The 19328-nt window shown below is 45.2% G+C and overlaps 2 protein-coding genes across 2 annotated transcripts in view; both read left to right on the top strand.

Moving 5' to 3' along the window:
• Positions 1-19328, top strand: part of LOC120933672 (beta-1,3-galactosyltransferase 5-like) — a 230388-nt gene that overhangs the window by 174041 nt on the left and 37019 nt on the right. The gene's annotated exons all lie outside the window — the stretch shown is intronic.
• On the top strand, positions 11458-16215 carry LOC120933673 (beta-1,3-galactosyltransferase 5-like). Its single transcript, XM_040347011.1, has 2 exons — positions 11458-12042; positions 15448-16215. Exons 1-2 carry the CDS (start codon positions 11460-11462, stop codon positions 15903-15905), a joined length of 1041 nt encoding a protein of 346 aa, XP_040202945.1. The 5' UTR covers positions 11458-11459; the 3' UTR covers positions 15906-16215.

The following is a 19328-nucleotide window of genomic DNA, read 5'->3' as shown; positions in this document are numbered from 1 at the left end:
TGCTGTATTCTCAAAGCACTTGCTCCGTAAGTTGCGGCGGCGTAGCATAAATCGGCCGGCGTAAGCCCGCCTAATTCAAATGTGGAACAGGGGGGCGTGTTTTATGTAAAATATCCATGACCCGACGTGATTGACATTTTTCACAAACGGCGCATGCACCGTCCGTGGACATATCCCAGTGTGCATTGCTTCAAATACGCCGCAAGGACATATTGGTTTTGACGTGAACGTAAATTACGTCCAGCCCCATTCACGGATGACTTACGCAAACAACGTAGAATATTCAAAATTCGATGCGGGAACGACGTCCATACTTAACATTGGTACGCCGCATGTACGCCACCATATAGCAGGGGTAACTTTACGCCGGGAAAAGCCTAACGTAAACGGCGTATCTGTACTGCGTCGGCCGGGCATACGTTCGTGAATTCACGTATCTAGCTGATTTACATATTTCTAGGCGTAAATCAGTGTACACGCCCCTAGAGGCCAGCGTAAATATGCAGTTACGATCCAACGGCGTAAGAGACTTACGCCGGTCGGATCTAATAGAAATCTATGCGTAACTGATTCTATGAATCAGGCGCATAGAAACGACGGCTCAGACTCAGAGATACGACAGCGTATCTGGAGATACGCCGTCGTATCTCCTTTGAGAATCTGGGCCTAAGAGTTCTGAGGTACTTCTTCTTCTAAAGAATATTTGTCTTTATCAATTAAAAAATAAAATTTAAGATCTAAGGGCCAGATTCACAGAAGAAGTACGCCGGAGTATCTACTGATACTCCGGCGTACTTTCAAATTTGCTGCGTCGTATCTTTAGTTTGAATCCTCAAACCAAGATACGACGGCTTTTGGCTTCGATCCGACAGGTGTACGGCTTCGTACGCCTTCGGATCGTAGGTTTAATACTTCGGCGCCCGCTGGGTGGAGTTTGCGTCGTCTTCCACGTCGGGTATGCTAATTAGCTTTTTCCGGTGATTCACGAAGGTACGCGCGGCCGTCGCATTCTCTTACGTCGTCGCTAGTCGGCTTTTCCCGGCGTATAGTTAAAGCTGCTGTTTGGTGGCGTATAGATAGACTTGCCATGTTAAAGTATGGCCGTCGTTCCCGCGTCTAATTTTGAATTTTTTTTTTTTTTTGCGTAAGTCGTCTGTGAATAGGAAAGGACGTAACTCACGTCGACAGTCAAAAAATTACGTCGGTGCGACGTCATTTCGCGCAAAGCACGGTGGGAAATTTCAAAACGGAGCATGCGCAGTACGTTCGGCGCGGGAACGCACCTAATTTAAATGATCCACGCCCCCTACCCGGATCATTTGAATTAGGCGGGCTTGCGCCGGAGGGATTTACGCTACGCCGCCGCAACTTTACAGGCAAGTGCTTTGTGAATCAATCACTTGCCCGTAAAACTTGCGGCGGTGTAACGTAAATGCAATACGTTACGCCGCCGTAAATGTACCAGAATCTGGCCTTAAGAGTTCTAAGGTACTTCTTCTTCTAAAGAATATTTGTCTTTATCAATTAGAAATTAGAATTTAAGACCTGAGTTCTCAGGTACTTCTTTTTTTAAAGAATATTTGTCTTTATCAATTAGAAATTAGAATTTAAGACCTGAGTTCTCAGGTACTTCTTTTTTTAAAGAATATTTGTCTTTATCAATTAGAAATTAGAATTTAAGACCTGAGTTCTCAGGTACTTCTTTTTTTAAAGAATATTTGTCTTTATCAATTAGAAATTAAAATTTAATATCTAAGAGTCCTGAGGTACTTCTTCTTCTAAAGAAATTTTGTCTTTATCAATTAGAAATTTAAATTTAAAATCTAAGAGTTCTGAGGTACTTCTTCTTCTTCTAAAGAAATTTTGTCTTTATCAATTAGAAATTAAAATGTAAGATCTAATAGTTCTGAGGTACTTCTTCTTCTAAAGAATATTTGTCTTTATCAATTAGAAATTTTAGTTTAAATTCTAAGAGTTCTGAGGCACTTCCTTTTCTGCTGTCGAGGTGTTCATTAATAAAGTCAATAACAATATTAAGTCTTTTTTAGAAGATAGAAATAAGATTGACCATAAACCAATCTTAGTCGGGATGAAATTAGTAGCATTGTTCTCCTTGTCGGCTCGTGGAATATTGTTATCAAGCCGGCCGACAAGGGGGAAGCCGTTACATAGTAGGTGAGGTTGAAAAAAGACACAAGAACATCAAGTCCAACCTATGTGTGTGAATATATGTCAGTATTACCTTGTATATCCCTGTATGTTTTGGTTGTTCAGGTGCTTATCTAATAGTTTTTGAAACTATCAATACCCACTGCCTGTGGAAGGGAATTCCACATCCGGAGACATTAATGGCTGTGTGTTGAGTTATTTTGAGGGGACAGCAAATTTACACTGTTATACAAGCTGTACACTCACTACACAACATTGTAGCAAAGTGTAATTTCTTCAGTGTTGTCTTATGAAAAGATGGAATAAAATATTTACAAAAATGTGAGATTTACACTTTGGTGAGATACTGTATATACCTACATACACTTTAAAGGAACCATAGTTAGAACCTAACCTGCAGAGTTAAGACGAATTCCACAGTGACAGGAAAAGTCAAAGACAGATAAATGAGTGTTTGTTCAGAAATGTACTGATAGGTCCATCAGTCGAATTGGAATTTGTAGATGACAGATGACTGGCGTAACAAAGGAACAATAGATAGAAGTAAGAACACAGTTTACACAGCAGTAACCTGACCTGGGGTACAATGAGGTGACAGAAGAGCAAAATGGTAGAGCTTCCCACACCATGAAAAGTTTAAATACCTTTTCTTTTCATATATCACAGAGGTATTGTTATAGAAATCAACATGTCATGCAAACAGAAAGTCGTTACACAGGTTCCCATAACTCTATGATTAGTAGTTTTATTGGACTACATACTTTTCTTTCATATGATTTATGTCCTGTTTGAAAAGACCAATTAGTAGCTTTGTTCACATTTTTTTCTGTCAAAACTGAGGGGGCAGGGGGGACATGTGCCCCTGGGCGCGCCCGCTAGGAATTCCCAGAGTCTTTCCATGGCCATGCACCAACTTCCTCATAATTCTTCCCCTCTCCCCGCCACCAGTGCTGGACCTTCCCGCAGTGTCACCGCTCCCTTCTCTTGGAAGAGCGCCCCAAGAAAAGGGAGCGTTGACACTGCATTGCCAAGAACCGGTGTAGCTACACCAGGTCCTGGACAGTGTCATGCAGTGCTACAATCAGAACAAAGTGGCCGCCCTCTGGTGCCAGCTGTACTAGAAGAGCCCGAAGGAGGCCACCGTCATGTTTAGGCAGTGCGACCTCTTCTAATGTGAGCCATGCCACCTCTGCTGTTATCTTCCCCTCTGGACACCTGGCCAAATACCACCTGCTACCACCTGCCCAGGGCCAGGTGAGCAAGAGACTGGGCTCCCAGAAGATTTCCACTTGTAATGACCATGAGCAATAAGAACTACAGCATGTACTTTATCCAGTGCAAAACCCCCCATGTGCTACCAGTGTCTGGAGTAGGGCTGACGCCACAGCCAAGAAGTCATGGCTCTGGGGTCCATGTGGAAGCTGCACAAGGGCAAGGGGGGCACAAGATGGGTCGGGAGGGGAAGCTTCACAAGTACAGGGAAAAGGGGGGGGGGACAAGTTTAGGGGGGAGCTGCACAAGGTGAGATGGGGTAGAGGAGGACAAGATGAGTGGGTGCACAACAGGGGGAGGAATTGAAAAGCTGTACAAGATGAAGGGGGAGAGAAGGACTGGGTGGGGGGTATGAGGGGGTGCACAAGATGAGGGGCAGAGGAGTACAAGGTGGGGATATCAGGGGGTGCACAAGATGAGGGGGAGAGAAGGACAAGGTGGGGGGGGATATCAGGGGGTGCACAAGATGAGGGGAAGAGGAGTACAAGGTGGGGATATCAGGGGGTGCACAAGATGAGGGGGAGAGAAGGACAAGGTGGGGATATCAGGGAGTGCACAAGATGAGGGGGAGAGAAGGACAAGGTGGGGATATCAGGGGGTGCACAAGATGAGGGGAAGAGAAGGACAAGGTGGGGATATCAGATATACTCCATTGTACATACTATAGGCCAGATTCACAGAAAACTCCGGCGGCGTAACGTATCGTATTTACGTTACACCGCCGCAAGTTTTCAGCGTAAGTGCCTGATTCACCAAGCACTTGCGTGTAAACTTACGGTGGTGTATCGTAAAGACGTCCGGCGCAAGCCCGCCTAATTCAAATGGGGCGTGTACCATTTAAATTAGGCGCGCTCCCGCGCCGAACGTTCTGCGCATGCTCCGTTCACAATTTTCCCGACGTGCTTTGCGCGAAATTACGGCGCCCCGACGTGTTTGTGAATGGCGACGTGCGTAACGTACTTACGCCGTACTTACGCCAATTTTTTTTTTTTTAATTCGAAGCGGGAACGACGGCCATACTTTAACATGGCTGGTGTAAAGTTAAGCAATGAAAAAGATTGCTTAACTTTGCGACGGGAAAAAACAATGTTACGCACGCGAGTATCTTCGTGGATCGCCGTAAAAGCTAATTTGCATACCCGACGCAGGAAAACGACGCAAACTCCACCCAGCGGCGGCCGAAGTATTGCAGCCTAAGATCCGAAGGCATACGAAGCCGTAAGCCTGTCGGATCTTAGCCAAAAGCTGTCGTATCTTGTTTGTGAATCACAAATTAAGATACGACACGGCAAATTTGAAAATACGCCGGAGTATCAGTAGATACTCCGGCGTATTTGTTCTGTGAATCTGGCCCAATATGTGTATATAATAATCTGTTGTTGCCAACTGTCTTAACTGGCATTTTCCTGAGGAGTCATTCAACTGAGATTTGTGCTGCTATCCCAAGCTCAGTTGAACCATTACCTCCTTTGTACAACCATACCTTAACTGAAGTATCCCCATAAACAGAATATATTGAGCCTTGTCTATTTACTTAACCGCTTCCTGACTGCCGCACGCACTTATACGGCGACAGAATGGCACAGCTGGGAAAATGTACATATACGTCCCCGTTAATTTGCCGGCTCTCATTCCTATTGCAGTCACTTACTTCGGTGGACACCATTGGCGTGGCGACTGACGACATAGTGACAGCAGCAGTAGTAGTGGTGAAAGCGAGCCAAGGAATAACTTCCTCCGCGGTCACAGCTCCGGTGACCCAATTGACCCAATATTCATGGGGGTGGTGGGACGACTGCCCAGCTCAAGGGTCGGGAACACAACGGCCCCCAACTAATGGCGTCTGCCCCTTAAATACCCCTCCCCAGCATGCCGTGCGGAGTGGCCCACCCTCCTGATTGGCTGCTGAGGAGAGATACTCAAGCGCACTTGACCCCACTGCTGCCACCTTTCGTCCGGGGGTGACGGGAGTCCCCAGACAAAAGGATAGCACACAGTACAGCCAAGCTGGAGCAAAGACCCTAAATTTAACCAAATAACAGGTTCAGAGCCAACTACCTCTCTGAAATTCCCCTAAATTTAGAATAGCACTGACTCTGAAAATAGCCAGGCGCTACACTAATAAAAATGCCATAAAACTTTCCCCTATCTTGTAGACGCTATAACTTTTGCGCAAACCAATCAATAATCGCTTATTTCGATTTTTTTACCAAAAATATGTAGAAGAATACGTATCGGCCTAAACTGAGGAAAAAAAATGTTTTTTTTTATATATTTTTGGGGGATATTTATTATAGCAAAAAAATATTGTTTTTTTTTTTTCAAAATTGTCGCTCTATTTTTGTTTATAGCGCAAAAAATAAAGACCGCAGAGGTGATCAAATACCACCAAAAGAAAGCTCTATTTGTGGGGGAAAAGAACGTCAATTTTGTTTGGGAGCCACGTCACACGACTGCGCAATTGTCTCTTCAGGTGCATCAAAACAAAAGGTGAGCACAGTCTTTTAGGTGACTTTCTTTAGAAAGAAGTCAGAACGTGGGTAGAAAAGCCTGGTCCCTGCCAGCATAGCGCAGGGAAGGTCTCTTGCTCGATGTGTGGAAGCTAATGGTCTCTCTACGTGTGTCTATGTTTCTTCAGCCTCTCACCACTCTCCTCTCCTGTGTGTCTATGTCTCTGCAGTCTCCCACCCCTCTCCTCTCCTGTTTATCTATGTCTCTGCAGCCTCTCACCCCTCTCCTCTCCTGTGTCTATGCCTCTGCAGCCTCTCACCCCCTGGCTCCCAGCTGATGGTGGCTTCACATGTGGACTCTCTGAACAGAAGTGGATTCTTTGAACAAAAGTGCTTGAGTTAAAAACCAGGAGTTTGAAACAGGAGTTAAGACAGGAGTCTTCATTATTTATTTCAATCACTGACCCAGAACAAGCTTGCAGCTAGTAAAGTTAGAACTCTTGATATATAGATTCAGCGGTGCAGCAGACGCTCTCACCTTAGTCTGCTCACCCCAGGGACAGTGAGAGCAGGACGCTCTCAAACGAGTCGGCTCTCCCCAGGGATAGTGCAGCCAGGCAGGGTCCTCCCAGCTCTCGGCTGCTGCAGACACAGCACAAACAACCAGGACTCCCATAGTTTAACACAGGGGTACATATCCCCCCCCCCACACACACACCCCCCCTAAGCAATTGATCTAGGGTTGCACCGATCGCCCGTTGAGGGGTCAGGAAGGAATTTTTTTCCCCGGTCGCTGCAGATTGGCACAGCACGCCTGGGGTTTTTCGCCTTCCTCTGGACCAAATCGGGGAGAGAAGACTCAATGAGTGACGGCTCACTTGGACAGTCTTCCACCCATTACCGTATAAGACCCCCCCCATCAACATTACTTCCCTGCGTTTTTTTCTGCGACCATGGGTTACCTAAAATACAGAAACCATCCGGGAACTAAAACCATTTGCCTCTATACTCCCAGTTGTCACCAAAAAAGCTCTAAGGAATGAGCGACTGTTGAGAATCAATCGACGATCAGCAGTCAAAAACTATGCGCAGGTACCCCAGCCCAAACGCATAATATGCGCTTTGGTCAACACAAGATCGGCAGTAAAACACCGACAAGAAATCTATGATTTCATCCTTCAACACGATCTAGACTGCCTCTTCATCACAGAAAGCTGGCTGACAGCCGACTGCAACACCATTCTAACAGAATTGGTGCCAGCAAATTATCGCATTCAAATGCAAAACAGAGTGGGGCAAAGAGGGGGGGCCTGGCGGTGATCCACAAGACTCACCTCTCGATCACCAAACCAGTCCTTCAAAACTCGCTTCCATTCATGGAAACCTTCACTCTGCAGCTGCAAACAAATCCCCAAGATACGGTCCATATGCTACTTTGCTATAGACCACCAGGCCCAAAAACGCACCTTCTCACATCTTTGACGGAATTCATCTCCACATATACCCTAAACATCAAACATCTTTTGGTGCTTGGGGATTTCAACCTCTGGGCCAACTCCTCGCTGGACCCCGTAGCCGACGCCTGCATCGACCATCTGGAAGGATTAGGTCTGCAGCAACTAATACAAGGCCCCACTCATGCCTCAGGCCATAAGCTCGATCTCATTTTCAAACAAGATTTGGAAATTGACGTCCTGGGAAATGAGCCGCAACCATGGACCGTTTACCATGCCATCAAATTCACAATCACCAAAAACGCCAGCCCAAAAAACAAAACCGGTGACAACTCACTGGACTAGATCTCAGAAGAAGCTCCACTCGGAACTCTTCAAAACAAAACTAGGGAACAAAATAAAAAGAACCCAACAAAAACAAACAGCCACAGAAACACTTGACGCCATCAACAAGGCGCTACTACTGTCAGCTGACTTAGTAGCACCAAAACGCAAAACTTGCATCCGGAAAAACAACTCCAGCTGGTTTAATGACCAGCTGACTTTGCTAAAGCAAGAGCGTAGAAGAGCAAAAGCTGCGTGGAAAAGGTGCTCTTCAGATAAAACCCACACCATTTACAAGATAATAACAAAGAAATATCACAAAGAAATCTTCACGGCCAAAAAAAATCATTTCTCCAACATCATCGCAAATGCCCTTAACCGCCCCCGAGAACTCTTCAAGCTGGTCACTCAGACTATGAATCCTGCTTGTTTAGAGGCCCCCAATTCTGATTCACAAGAATTTTGCAACGAATTATTGGATTATTTCATTAATAAAATTGAAAAAATCCGTGAAAGTATTCAGCAAAATGGAACCGTCACCAACTCCCCCCCAAATCACAAACCTAATACCCACATAAATCCGCCGCAATCACCAAAATTCACTCTAAAACCCATTTCCATCGATGCCACTAAAAATATCATCGGGACTCTGCGTAACAGCACAGCACCCAATGATATCATCCCCACTAAACTGCTGAAAGAATGTGCCGATATACTGGCACCAGCTATCACGAAGCTCATAAACTAATCATTCAAGGAGGGCATGGTGCCCACCTTGCTGAAACAAGGTACAATAAAACCAATTCTGAAAAAAACTACCCTCGACCCCAAAGACCCAAACAACTGGAGACCCATAACAGCTCTAAATGTCTTCTCCAAGGTAATGGAGAAAGTAGATGTACAACAGCTGCAACTGCATTTAGACACCCATAAATTACTCGATCCGTTTCAATCAGGCTTCCGTCCGGGTCACGGAACAGAAACGGCGCTGCTCAAAATATGGGATGACGCTCTAGAGGCCGCAGACAAAGGAGAATCTTGTCTCCTGATACTGTTGGACCTAAGCGCGGCGTTTGACACTGTAGACCATGGACTACTACTGGCTAGGCTAGCTGAAGTAGCCAGAGTCGCTGAAGGTGTTTTACCCTGGTTCTCCTCCTTCTTGGAAAACCGATCACAAAGAGGGAAACTGGGGTCTTTCACTTCTGAAAAACGTACGGTATCATGCGGAGTCCCTCAGGGATCTCCCTTATCGCCCGTATTGTTTAATATCTATCTTCGCCCTCTCTTTGAAATCATCAGTAACCAGAAGTTACTTTACCACTCCTATGCAGACAACACACAACTGTATTTCCGCATCTGCAACAAAAAGGATCATTCTCTTGGACTAGATAAATGCCTCACTCTAATAGATAACTGGATGACAAACAGTTATCTTAAACTCAATGGTTCGAAAACAGAACTTCTCCTGTTTCACGCTAACCGGAAAAATCACCCCGCATCAACATGGACTCCCCCACCCATTCTGGGTAAAACTATCACCCCTAGCACCAAAGTCAAAAGTCTCGGAGTCATTTTCGATACCTACATGACAATGGATGCACAAATAGGGTCAGTAGTCAGCGGATCCCACCATCTGCTGCGCCTACTACGCAGACTCACGCCCTTTACCCCGAAAGAGGACATTGCAGTCGTGGTGGGAACAATCATCAATTCCAGACTTGACTACGCAAATGCCTTCTATCTAGGACTCCCCAAATACCAAATCACTCGTCTGCAAGTCGTTCAAAATACGGCCGTGCGACTGGTGACTGGAAAAAAAACATGGGAATCAATCTCACCTTCACTAAGATCCCTTCATTGGTTGCCAGTAAAAGACAGAATCACTTTCAAGGCACTCTGCCTAATACATAAGTGTATTCAAGGCAACGCCCCCCAATATCTATGCGAAAAAATAAAAGCCCATAACCCCAATCGCATTCTGCGATCCACCAATCAAAACCTCCTCCAGATACCCAACGCCAGATATAAGTCCAAAGGAGATCGAAGATTTGCAGTCCAAGGACCCCGCATGTGGAACGCGCTACCAACCACCATCCGACTGGACTCGGACCACTTGGCCTTCAGGAGAAAGATTAAAACCCATCTCTTCTGAGGTGAAGGGGTTCCTTACCCATGAAATGGATACAGCGCCCAGAGGCGATTCAGTTTGCATGTGTTGCGCTTTACAAGTCTCTCACTCACTCACCCCTCTCCTATCCTGTGTGTCTATGTCTCTGCAGTCTCTTACCCCTCTCCTCTCTTGTTTATCTATGTCTCTGCAGCCTCTCACCCCTCTCCTCTCCTGTGTCTATGTCTCTGCAGTCTCTCACCCCTCTCCTCTCCTGTGTGTCTATGTCTCTGCAGCCTCTTACCCCTCTCCCCTGTATCTATGTCTCTGCAGCCTCTTACCCCTCTCCTCTCCCCTGTATCTATGTCTCTGCAGCCTCTCACCCTTCTCCTCTCCTGTGTGTCTATGTCTCTGCAGCCTCTCACCCCCCTCCTCTCCTGTGTGTCTATGTCTCTGCAGTCTCTCACCCCTCTCCTCTCCTATGTGTCTATGTCTCTGCAGCCTCTCAACCCTCTCCTCTCCTGTGTGTCTATGTCTCTGCAGCCTCTCCTCTCCCCTGTATCTATGTCTCTGCAGCCTCTCACCCCTCTCCTCTCCTGTGTGTCTATGTCTCTGCAGCCTCTCACCCCTCTCCTCTCCTGTGTGTCTATGTCTCTGCAGCCTCTCATCCCCTCCTCTCCTGTGTGTCTATGTCTCTGCAGCCTCCCACCCCTCTCCTTTCCTGTGTGTCTATGTCTCTGCAGCCTCTAATCCCCTCCACTCCCCTGTATCTATGTCTCTGCAGCCTCTCACCCTCTCCTCTACTGTCTGTCTATGTATCTGCAGCCTCTCACCCCTCTCCTGTCTGTCTATGTCTCTGCAGCCTCTCACCCCTCTCCTCTCCCGTGTGTTTATGTCTCTGCAGTCTCTCACCCCTCTCCTCTCCTGTGTGTCTATGTCTCTGCAGCCTCTTACCCCTCTCCTCTCCCGTGTGTTTATGTCTCTGCAGTCTCTCACCCCTCTCCTCTCCCGTGTGTTTATGTCTCTGCAGTCTCTCACCCCTCTCCTGTGTGTCTATGTCTCTGCAGCCTCTCACCCCTCTCCTCTCCCGTGTGTTTATGTCTCTGCAGTCTCTCACCCCTCTCCTCTCCTGTGTGTCTATGTCTCTGCAGCCTCTCACCCCTCTCCTCTCCTGTGTGTCTATGTCTCTGCAGTCTCTCACCCCTCTCCTCCTCTCCTGTGTTTCTATGTTTCTGTAGTCTCTCACCCCTTTCCTCCTCTACTGTGTGTCTATGTTTCTGTAGTCTCTCACCCCTTTCCTCCTCTCCTGTGTGTCTATGTCGTAGCTCTCATGCTCCCTACTGATTTTAGAACCCTCCAATCAGTAGGTCTGAAGTGGATGTGTCAGACTTCTCCAGAGAGACCACTGCTTCTGCACATAGAGCAAGGCTCCTTTTCTGTAGCATGCTGGCAGAGGACAGGCCTTTCTATTCAGGCTGTGGCTATTTCTGAAGAAAACCAACTGGAATGTATAGCTGATTTAAACTGAACATTTTATTGAGGATTAGACAGCTGTTGAGAATTTTTTTTAAAACAATCAAATAAAGAACAAAAACTGGACATGTATGAATAAATAAAGCAAATATATTTATTATTTTAAATTATTGTGTTAAACTTCTTGCTGTCTCTATCTAGGGCACAATGAGGCATAAAAGAATCCTCATACACACCTCCTTGTTCTCCGCTGTGACTTTTCTGATGGTGAGATGGTCCATGAACACCAGAGACATCCCCCGAACGATGCGTCTTGCCCCAACACCAGCCAGAACGCGTCTCCCTATAAAGAGGCAGTCAGTTTCCCTGTCCAGTGGCGCTTACACTTATCATCTGAACCTAACCAGGTTTGAGGCGGAGTTCCCCCAACTACAGAGTTACCGTTGCACACTCATCCAGGAGCCAAAACAAGAGGAACAAGGATCAACCAACCAAAAACTGCTGATCCTGGCGGTGAAATCCCAACCCGGTACTGGGGCAAGGAGATCAGTGCTGCGGAGGACATGGGCTAAGGAGAGAGAGATAAACGGATACAGAATTAAACCGATATTCTTGTTGGGAAAGACGGGTGTGAAAGGACATATGGAAATGGCCAAATATGAGAGCCAAGTGTACGGTGACATTCTACAATGGGACATGGCCGAAGGACACCATAACTTGTCCTTGAAAGAACGCTGCTTCTTGGAGTGGCTGTATCTGAAGTCACCTCAAGTGGATCACATTTTTAAAGGTAAGAGAGGAGTGCCCAGACTAGGCACACTAAAATATTTACACAATCGGGAAAAGCACTTTAAAACAAGTTCTCATTCACTTCCGTACATACAGTATGGGTATTGTGGAGAAATGTATCCTCAAAATTCACAACTGTCTGCATCCTCTGACTTCCCTCATCCCAAGTGATCGTTCTCTGCATTCTCAAACCTTCTCTATCCGATGTGACTCTGTCTCTGCATCTCCTCATGACCCTTTATGCGTCTCTGCAGACGTTCACCCCCCTCCTTTCCTGTGTGTCTTTGTCTCTGCAGCCTCTCACCCCTTTCCTCTCCTGTGTGTCTTTGTCTCTGCAGCCTCTCACCCCTCTCCTGTGTGTCTATGTCTCTGCAGCCTCTCACCCCTCTCCTCTCATGTGTGTCTTTGTCTCTGCAGCCTCTCACCCCTCTCCTGTGTGTCTATGTATCTGCCGCCTCTCACCCCTCTCATGCCCTGTGTGTTTATGTCTCTGCAGCCTCTCACCCCCTCCTCTCCTGTGTGTCTATGTCTCTGCCGCCTCTCACTCCTCTCCTGCTCTGTGTGTTTATGTCTCTGCAGCCTCTCACCCCTCTCCTCTCATGTGTGTCTTTGTCTCTGCAGCCTCTCACCCCTCTCCTGTGTGTCTATGTCTCTGCAGCCTCTCACCCCTCTCCCCTCCTGTGTGTCTATGTCTCTGCAGCCTCTCACCCCTCTCCTTTCCTGTGTGTCTATGTCTCTGCAGCCTCTCACCCTCTCCTCTCCTGTGTGTCTATGTCTCTGCAGCCTCTCACCCCTCTCCTCTCCTGTGTGTCTATGTCTCTGCAGCCTCTCACCCCTCTCCTCTCCTGTGTGTCTATGTCTCTGCAGCCTCTCACCCTCTCCTCTCCTGTGTGTCTATGTCTCTGCAGCCTCTCACCCCTCTCCTCTCCTGTGTGTCTATGTCTCTGCAGCCTCTCACCCCTCTCCTCTCCCATGTGTCTATGTCTCTGCAGCCTCTCACCCCTCTCCTCTCTTGTGTGTTTATGCCTCTACAGTCTCTTACAGTCACAAAGAACATGGCAGGTAAGAGGGTGCAGAGACACCGTCACACAGGAAAGAGGAGGTTATGTTTTTATTAACACCCCTCCCTTGTGGAGCAATATATAGATACAGTGCCTTGAAAAAGTATTTATACCCATTTCCACATTTTGTCATGTTACAGCCAAAAATGTACATTTATTTTATTAGGATTTTATGTGATAGACCAACACATAGTGGCAAATAATTGTGAAGTGGAAGGAAAATTATAAATGGTTTACAACATTTTTTACAAATTAATATCTGTGGCGTGCATTTGTGTTCAGCCCCCTTTACTCTGATACCCATAAATAAAATTTAGAGGAACCAATTTCCTACAGAAGTCCCCTAGTGAGTCCACCTGTGAGTAGTTTAATCTCAGTAAAAATACAGCTGTTCTGTGAAGTCCTCAGAGGTTTGCTAGAGAAACCTAGTGAGCAACAAGCATCATGAAGGTCAAGGAACACACCAGACAGGTCAGTGATAAAGTTGTGGAGAAGTATAAAGCAGGGTTAGGTTATAAAAACATATCCCAAGCTTTAAACATCTCATGGAGCTCTGTTCAATCCATCATCTGAAAATGGAAAGAGTATTACAAAACTGCAAACCTATCAAGACATGGCTGTCCACCTAAACTGACCGGGCAAGGAGAGCATTCATCAGAGAAGCAGCCAAGAGGCCCATGGTAACTCTGGAGGAGCTGCAGAGATCCACAGCTCAGGTGGGAGAATCTGTCCACAGGACAACTATTAGTCGTCTCTCCACAAATCTGATCTTTATGGAAGAGTGGCATGAAGAAAGACATTGTTGAAAGAAAGCCATAAGAAGTCACATTTGCAGTTTGCAATAAACATTGTGGGGGACACAGCAAACATGTGGAAGAAGGTGCTCTGGTCAGATGAGACCAAAACTGCACATCATCCTGAACACACCATCCCCACTGTGAAACATGACGGTGGCAGCATCATGTGGTGGGGATGCTTTTCTTCAGCAGGGACAGGGAAGCTGGTCAAAATTGATGGGAAAATGGATGGAGCCAAATACAGGGTAATCTTAGAAGAAAGCTTGTTAGCGTATGCAAAAGATTTGAGACTGGGGGGGAGGTTCACCTTCCAGCAGGACAGTGACCCTAAACATACAGCCAGAGCTACAATGGAATGGTTTACATCAAAGCATATTAATGTGTTAGAATGGCCCAGTCACAGTCCAGACCTAAATCACATTGAGAATCTGTGGCAAAACTTGCGAATTGCTGATTACAGACGCTCTCCATCCAATCTGACAGAGCTTGAGATATTTTACAAAGAAGAATGGGCAGAAATGTCCCTCTCTAGATGTGCAAAGCTGGTAGAGACATCCCCAAAAAGACTTGCAGAGAAAAGGGGTTCTACAAAGTATTGACACAGGGGGGCGCCATACAAATGTTCCCCCCACACTTTTTACATATTTATGTGTAAAAAAAAAAATTGAAAACCATTTATCATTTTCCTTCCACTTCACAATTATGTGACACTTTGGGCCAGATTCAGATAGGTCAGCGGATCTTTAGATCCGCGTAACCTATCTGATTTACGTTACGCCGGCGCAAGTTTTTGAGGCAAGTGCTTTATTCAGAAAGCACTTGCCTCTAAAGTTGCGGCGGCGTATCGTAAATCCCCCGGCGGAATTCAAATTCCGCGGCTAGGGGGTGCGTAACATTTAAATCAGGCGCGTCCCCGCGCCGAACGAACTGCGCATGCGCCGTCCGCTAAATTTCCCAGCTTGCATTGCTCTAAATGACGTCGCTAGGACGTCATTGGTTTCGACATGGACGTAAATTACGTCCATCCGTATTCGCGAACGACTTACGCAAACGACGTAAAAAATTCAAAATTCGACCCGGGAACGACGGCCCTTCTTAACATAGGATACGCCGCATATAGCAGGAGTAACTATACGCCGGAAAAAGCCGAACGCAAACGACGTAAAAAAAAAAGCGCTGGGCGGTCGTTCGTTTCTGAATCGGCGTAACTCCTCATTTGCATATTCCTCGCGTATACAAACGGAAGCGCCACCTAGCGGCCAGCGTGAGAATGCAGCCTAAGATCCGACGGTGTAAGTCACTTACACCTGTCGGATCTTAGGGAGATCTATGCGGAACCTGATTCTATGAATCAGGCGCATAGATCCGACCGACGGAACTCAGAGATACACCATCGTATCTCTATCTGAATCTGCCCCAGTGTGTTGGTCTATCACATAAAATCCCAATAAAATAATTTCAAGGGGTATGAATACAAGACACTGTAGATATATAGAATATATGGTTAGTGATCTTCATACTTGATTTCTATCTTTTTCCTCCCTACAGTTGACGAAGATGAATTTGTGAACCCAGACGTGATTGTACAGTATATTACAGAATATGGATCCCCAGATACAATTCATGGTTATCACCAGCATAGGCCACCTGTCATGCGTAACACAAAATACAGAATCACAAAGACTCTGTACCCTCAGGAACATTATCCAGCTTTTGTCTCCGGTGGCGGTTTTCTGTTCCCGGGAGCCTCAGTGACCGGCCTGTACAACGCCTCCCTTCTACTCCCTGTTTTCCCATTGGACGACGTATATTTCGGATTTCTCTCCGTGGCGGCCAATCTAACCTTTCGACATGACAGTCGCTTCTACGTGCAAGGATTAAAGTACGATGTGTGTAAGTACAAAGAAGCCCTGGTGGTCCACGGTATTAATGAAAAGAACATGGCACGGATATGGCAGGAAGTACAGAACAGAAAATGCCCTAAGGTCAAAGTCACGCCAAGCTGATGACAGACATACAAAGAACTTCTACAAACAGGGGGGAAAAAAATCCATTCCTCAATACAAGGGCTAAAACATGTGACTGGATGTTGGAGGCTAAAGAATGGTTTAGAATATTATTTACGGAAAACGCAATTTGGAAAGTCCTTACGAGCCCCATATTGTGGCATTTTTATTGCACCATTTACATTTTTCACAACTATCACAATTTTATTTAATTATATAAGTAAAAAGAAAATACCGCGCTAAATGTGAACAATTAACAAAAGCAGCAACTAAAAAGGGAAAATACACACAAAATACAATGGAAAGAAATGTAGCTGCGCTATGATAAATAATTAAATGTGAATTTTTTTTTACTGTAGGTAGTATTGGCATATATATAAAAGGTAAATGACAATTGTATGAAAAAATGTCAAAAAAAACTCTGGTTGCAACGAGTCCACAACGAAGCAATGAAAATCTTCTTATGTGATTCAAATAGGATCCACCACCAAAAGCGAAAACACCATAAAGGAGGCGTGCTTACCAGATGGCAAGCAAGGATAGCTTGCGGCTAAAAAACCCCAGCCCGGGCCTTTAAATCGTAGGTTACAGCAACCGCCAGTGGTAATCAATGAAATCTCAGATAATGATGTCAACCAAGCAGATGAGGTACCGGAAAGAATAAAGGACTCACCATAGTGAAGTTCTGTATGATAAATGTAAAATTTAATGAAGATAAAAAAAAACTACAGACACAGACATGTATGCAGCATATAAAAGAAAACCGGCTGGCTAAGCGAACGCCTGTCTACTCGGACTGTCACGTGATGACTTCAGCACGTCTCCTCCTCCCGATGCGCGTTTCGTCACACAAATAATGTCGTTTGGGGCACGGGCGACGCACTGACACATCGCGTTTGTCATGGACCTTGGAATGCTTAAGTGTATCTCTTTAAAATCTGTTACACAGTGGGGGGCCTTCTGCCCTGTCTTAAGGCTAAACCCCCCTCCAGACGTCTCCATGGTCTGGAGGAAAAGCATTGTTCTGTGTCTGGCTATTGTGTACATTGATTGCCCCCTGGGGCTTCCGTCTCATTACACATAACAGTTCCTCCATTCAAGCTATCGGACCAATCCCTGCTGACTCATTTTTAAGTGCTCATTTGCATGGCTAAGGAGGACCTGAAGGAGGACTACATGTACTTTACAATTGACCAATAGGAAAGCGATTGTTGGGGGCGGGATGTTCCAAATTCTGTTTAAAAGTGTGTTGTGTACTTCCAATAAAGGTCTTCCTGTTTGAACTTACATACAGCCTGCCTGGTGTTTGTTCTAATGGATCCCGAACGGCACATAGCTGTAGTTCGGATCCCAGAGCCTTGGATGACCGAACCATCAGAAGTTGCGATCTGCAAGCTGACACACTAGTAGCAGAGGAGTGTCGGGAGAGCGGAAGCGAGCGAGCAAGGGTCTCGTTACAGCGTTAAATTCAATAACAAAGAACCAAGCCTCGATCTGGGTCCAGAGACCCGGAAACTCCTATATGGTGGCCTTAATGTTCAATCTGCTCATAGCAAGAAAAAAACGTTAGAAGCCGGGATAAAACAAAAATGAAAAGGATAGAGAATAATGAATTCCCCAACCAAAAAAAGGAACAATGGTGGGTATTGTCTATCTATCTCAACGAGTACCAATGACTCCATCTAGTGATAAAAATAAAATAAACAAATGCATAAATAAAAATCAATGGGTATCCCTGAATCCCCAAGTTTAATAGTGTGTATATACATAATGACACAATACACACACTGAACAGTGCACTGAAGCATAGAAACTCAGATGAAGGGGAAAATGCAACAATGCCAAAAACAAGGGACAAAATGCTAAAATATAAACATTTTAAATGCTATAGGCAGCAAAATATAGGACGCTGACCAGTAGCTTGTGTAATGAGTTGAGATTGGCCGCCCTTCCACAGAAACAACCCATCTATAAGAAAGAGGTATTGATAATCAAAGCATGGTATTTTTATTTATGCATTTATTTTTTTTATTTTTTTGACTAGATGGAGTCATTGGTACTCGTTGAGATAGACAATATCTACCATTGTTCCTTTTTTTTTGGTTGGGGAATTCATTATTCTCTATCCTTTTTCTTTTTTGTTTTATCCCGGCTTCTAATGTTTTTTTCTTGCTATGAGCAGATTGAACAATAAGGCCACCATATGGGAGTTTCCGGGTCTCTGGACTCAGATCGAGGCTTGGTTCTTTGTTATTGTATTTAACGCGATGTGTCAGTGCATCGCCCGTGCCCCAGACGACATCATTTGTGTGACGAAACGCGCGTCGGGATTAGGAGACGTGCCAACATCATCGCATGACAGTCCAAGCGGACGGGCGTTCACTTAGCCGGCCGGCTTTCTTTTATATGCTGCATACACGTCTGTGTCTGTAAGTTTTTTATCTTCATTAAATTTTACATTTATTATACGGAACTTCACTATGGTGAGTCCTGTATTCTTTACGGTACCTCATCTGGTTGGTTGACATCATTATCTGAGATTTCATTGATTACCACTGGCGGTTGCTGTAACCTACGATTTAAAGGCCCGGGCTGGGGTTTTTAGCCGCAAGCTATCCTTGCTTGCCACCTGGTAAGCCCGCATCCCTTATGGTGTTTTCACTTTGGTGGTGGATCCTATTTGAATCACATAAGAAGATTTTCATTGCTACGTTGTGGACTCATTGCAACCAAAGTTTTTTTTTTTTGTTCATACAATTGTCATTTACCTTTTATATATATATGCCAATACTACCTACAGTAGTATTTTTTTAACATTTAATTATTTATCACAGCACAGCTACATTTCATCCTTATTTAATTATATGATCGAATGTATTAATCTATTCATTTTATAAAAAAAGAAAAAAAGAAAATTGGTTTATACTCAAAGACCTTATTAAGTTGGAGTAGGTGGTGGTGAGCTATGGAATTCTTAAATATTCAGTAAAGGGGGCTTTGCTTGCTCATCTTTTTGTGTAATGTGGTTGAATTCTTTTTTAGAGCTTCTTTCAATGTCCATGTGACATCTCTGTTTAGGGCAATGTCCATGTGACATCTCTGTTTAGGGCAATGCCCATGTGACATCACTGTTTAGGGCAATGTCCATGTGACATCTCTGTTTAGGGCAATGTCCATGTGACATCACTGTTTAGGACAATGTCCATGTGACATCTCTGTTTAGGACAATGTCCATGTGACATCACTGTTTAGGACAATGTCCATGTGACATCACTGTTTAGGACAATGTCCATGTGACATCACTGTTTAGGACAATGTCCATGTGACATCACTGTTTAGGACAATGTCCATGTGACATCTCTGTTTAGGACAATGTCCATGTGACATCACTGTTTAGGACAATGTCCATGTGACATCACTGTT

This window comes from Rana temporaria, chromosome 3 (assembly GCF_905171775.1).
Source record: "Rana temporaria chromosome 3, aRanTem1.1, whole genome shotgun sequence".
NCBI lineage: Eukaryota > Metazoa > Chordata > Amphibia > Anura > Ranidae > Rana > Rana temporaria.
Note: the sequence above shows the minus strand (reverse complement) of the source record. Positions and strands in the feature narration are given on the sequence as shown.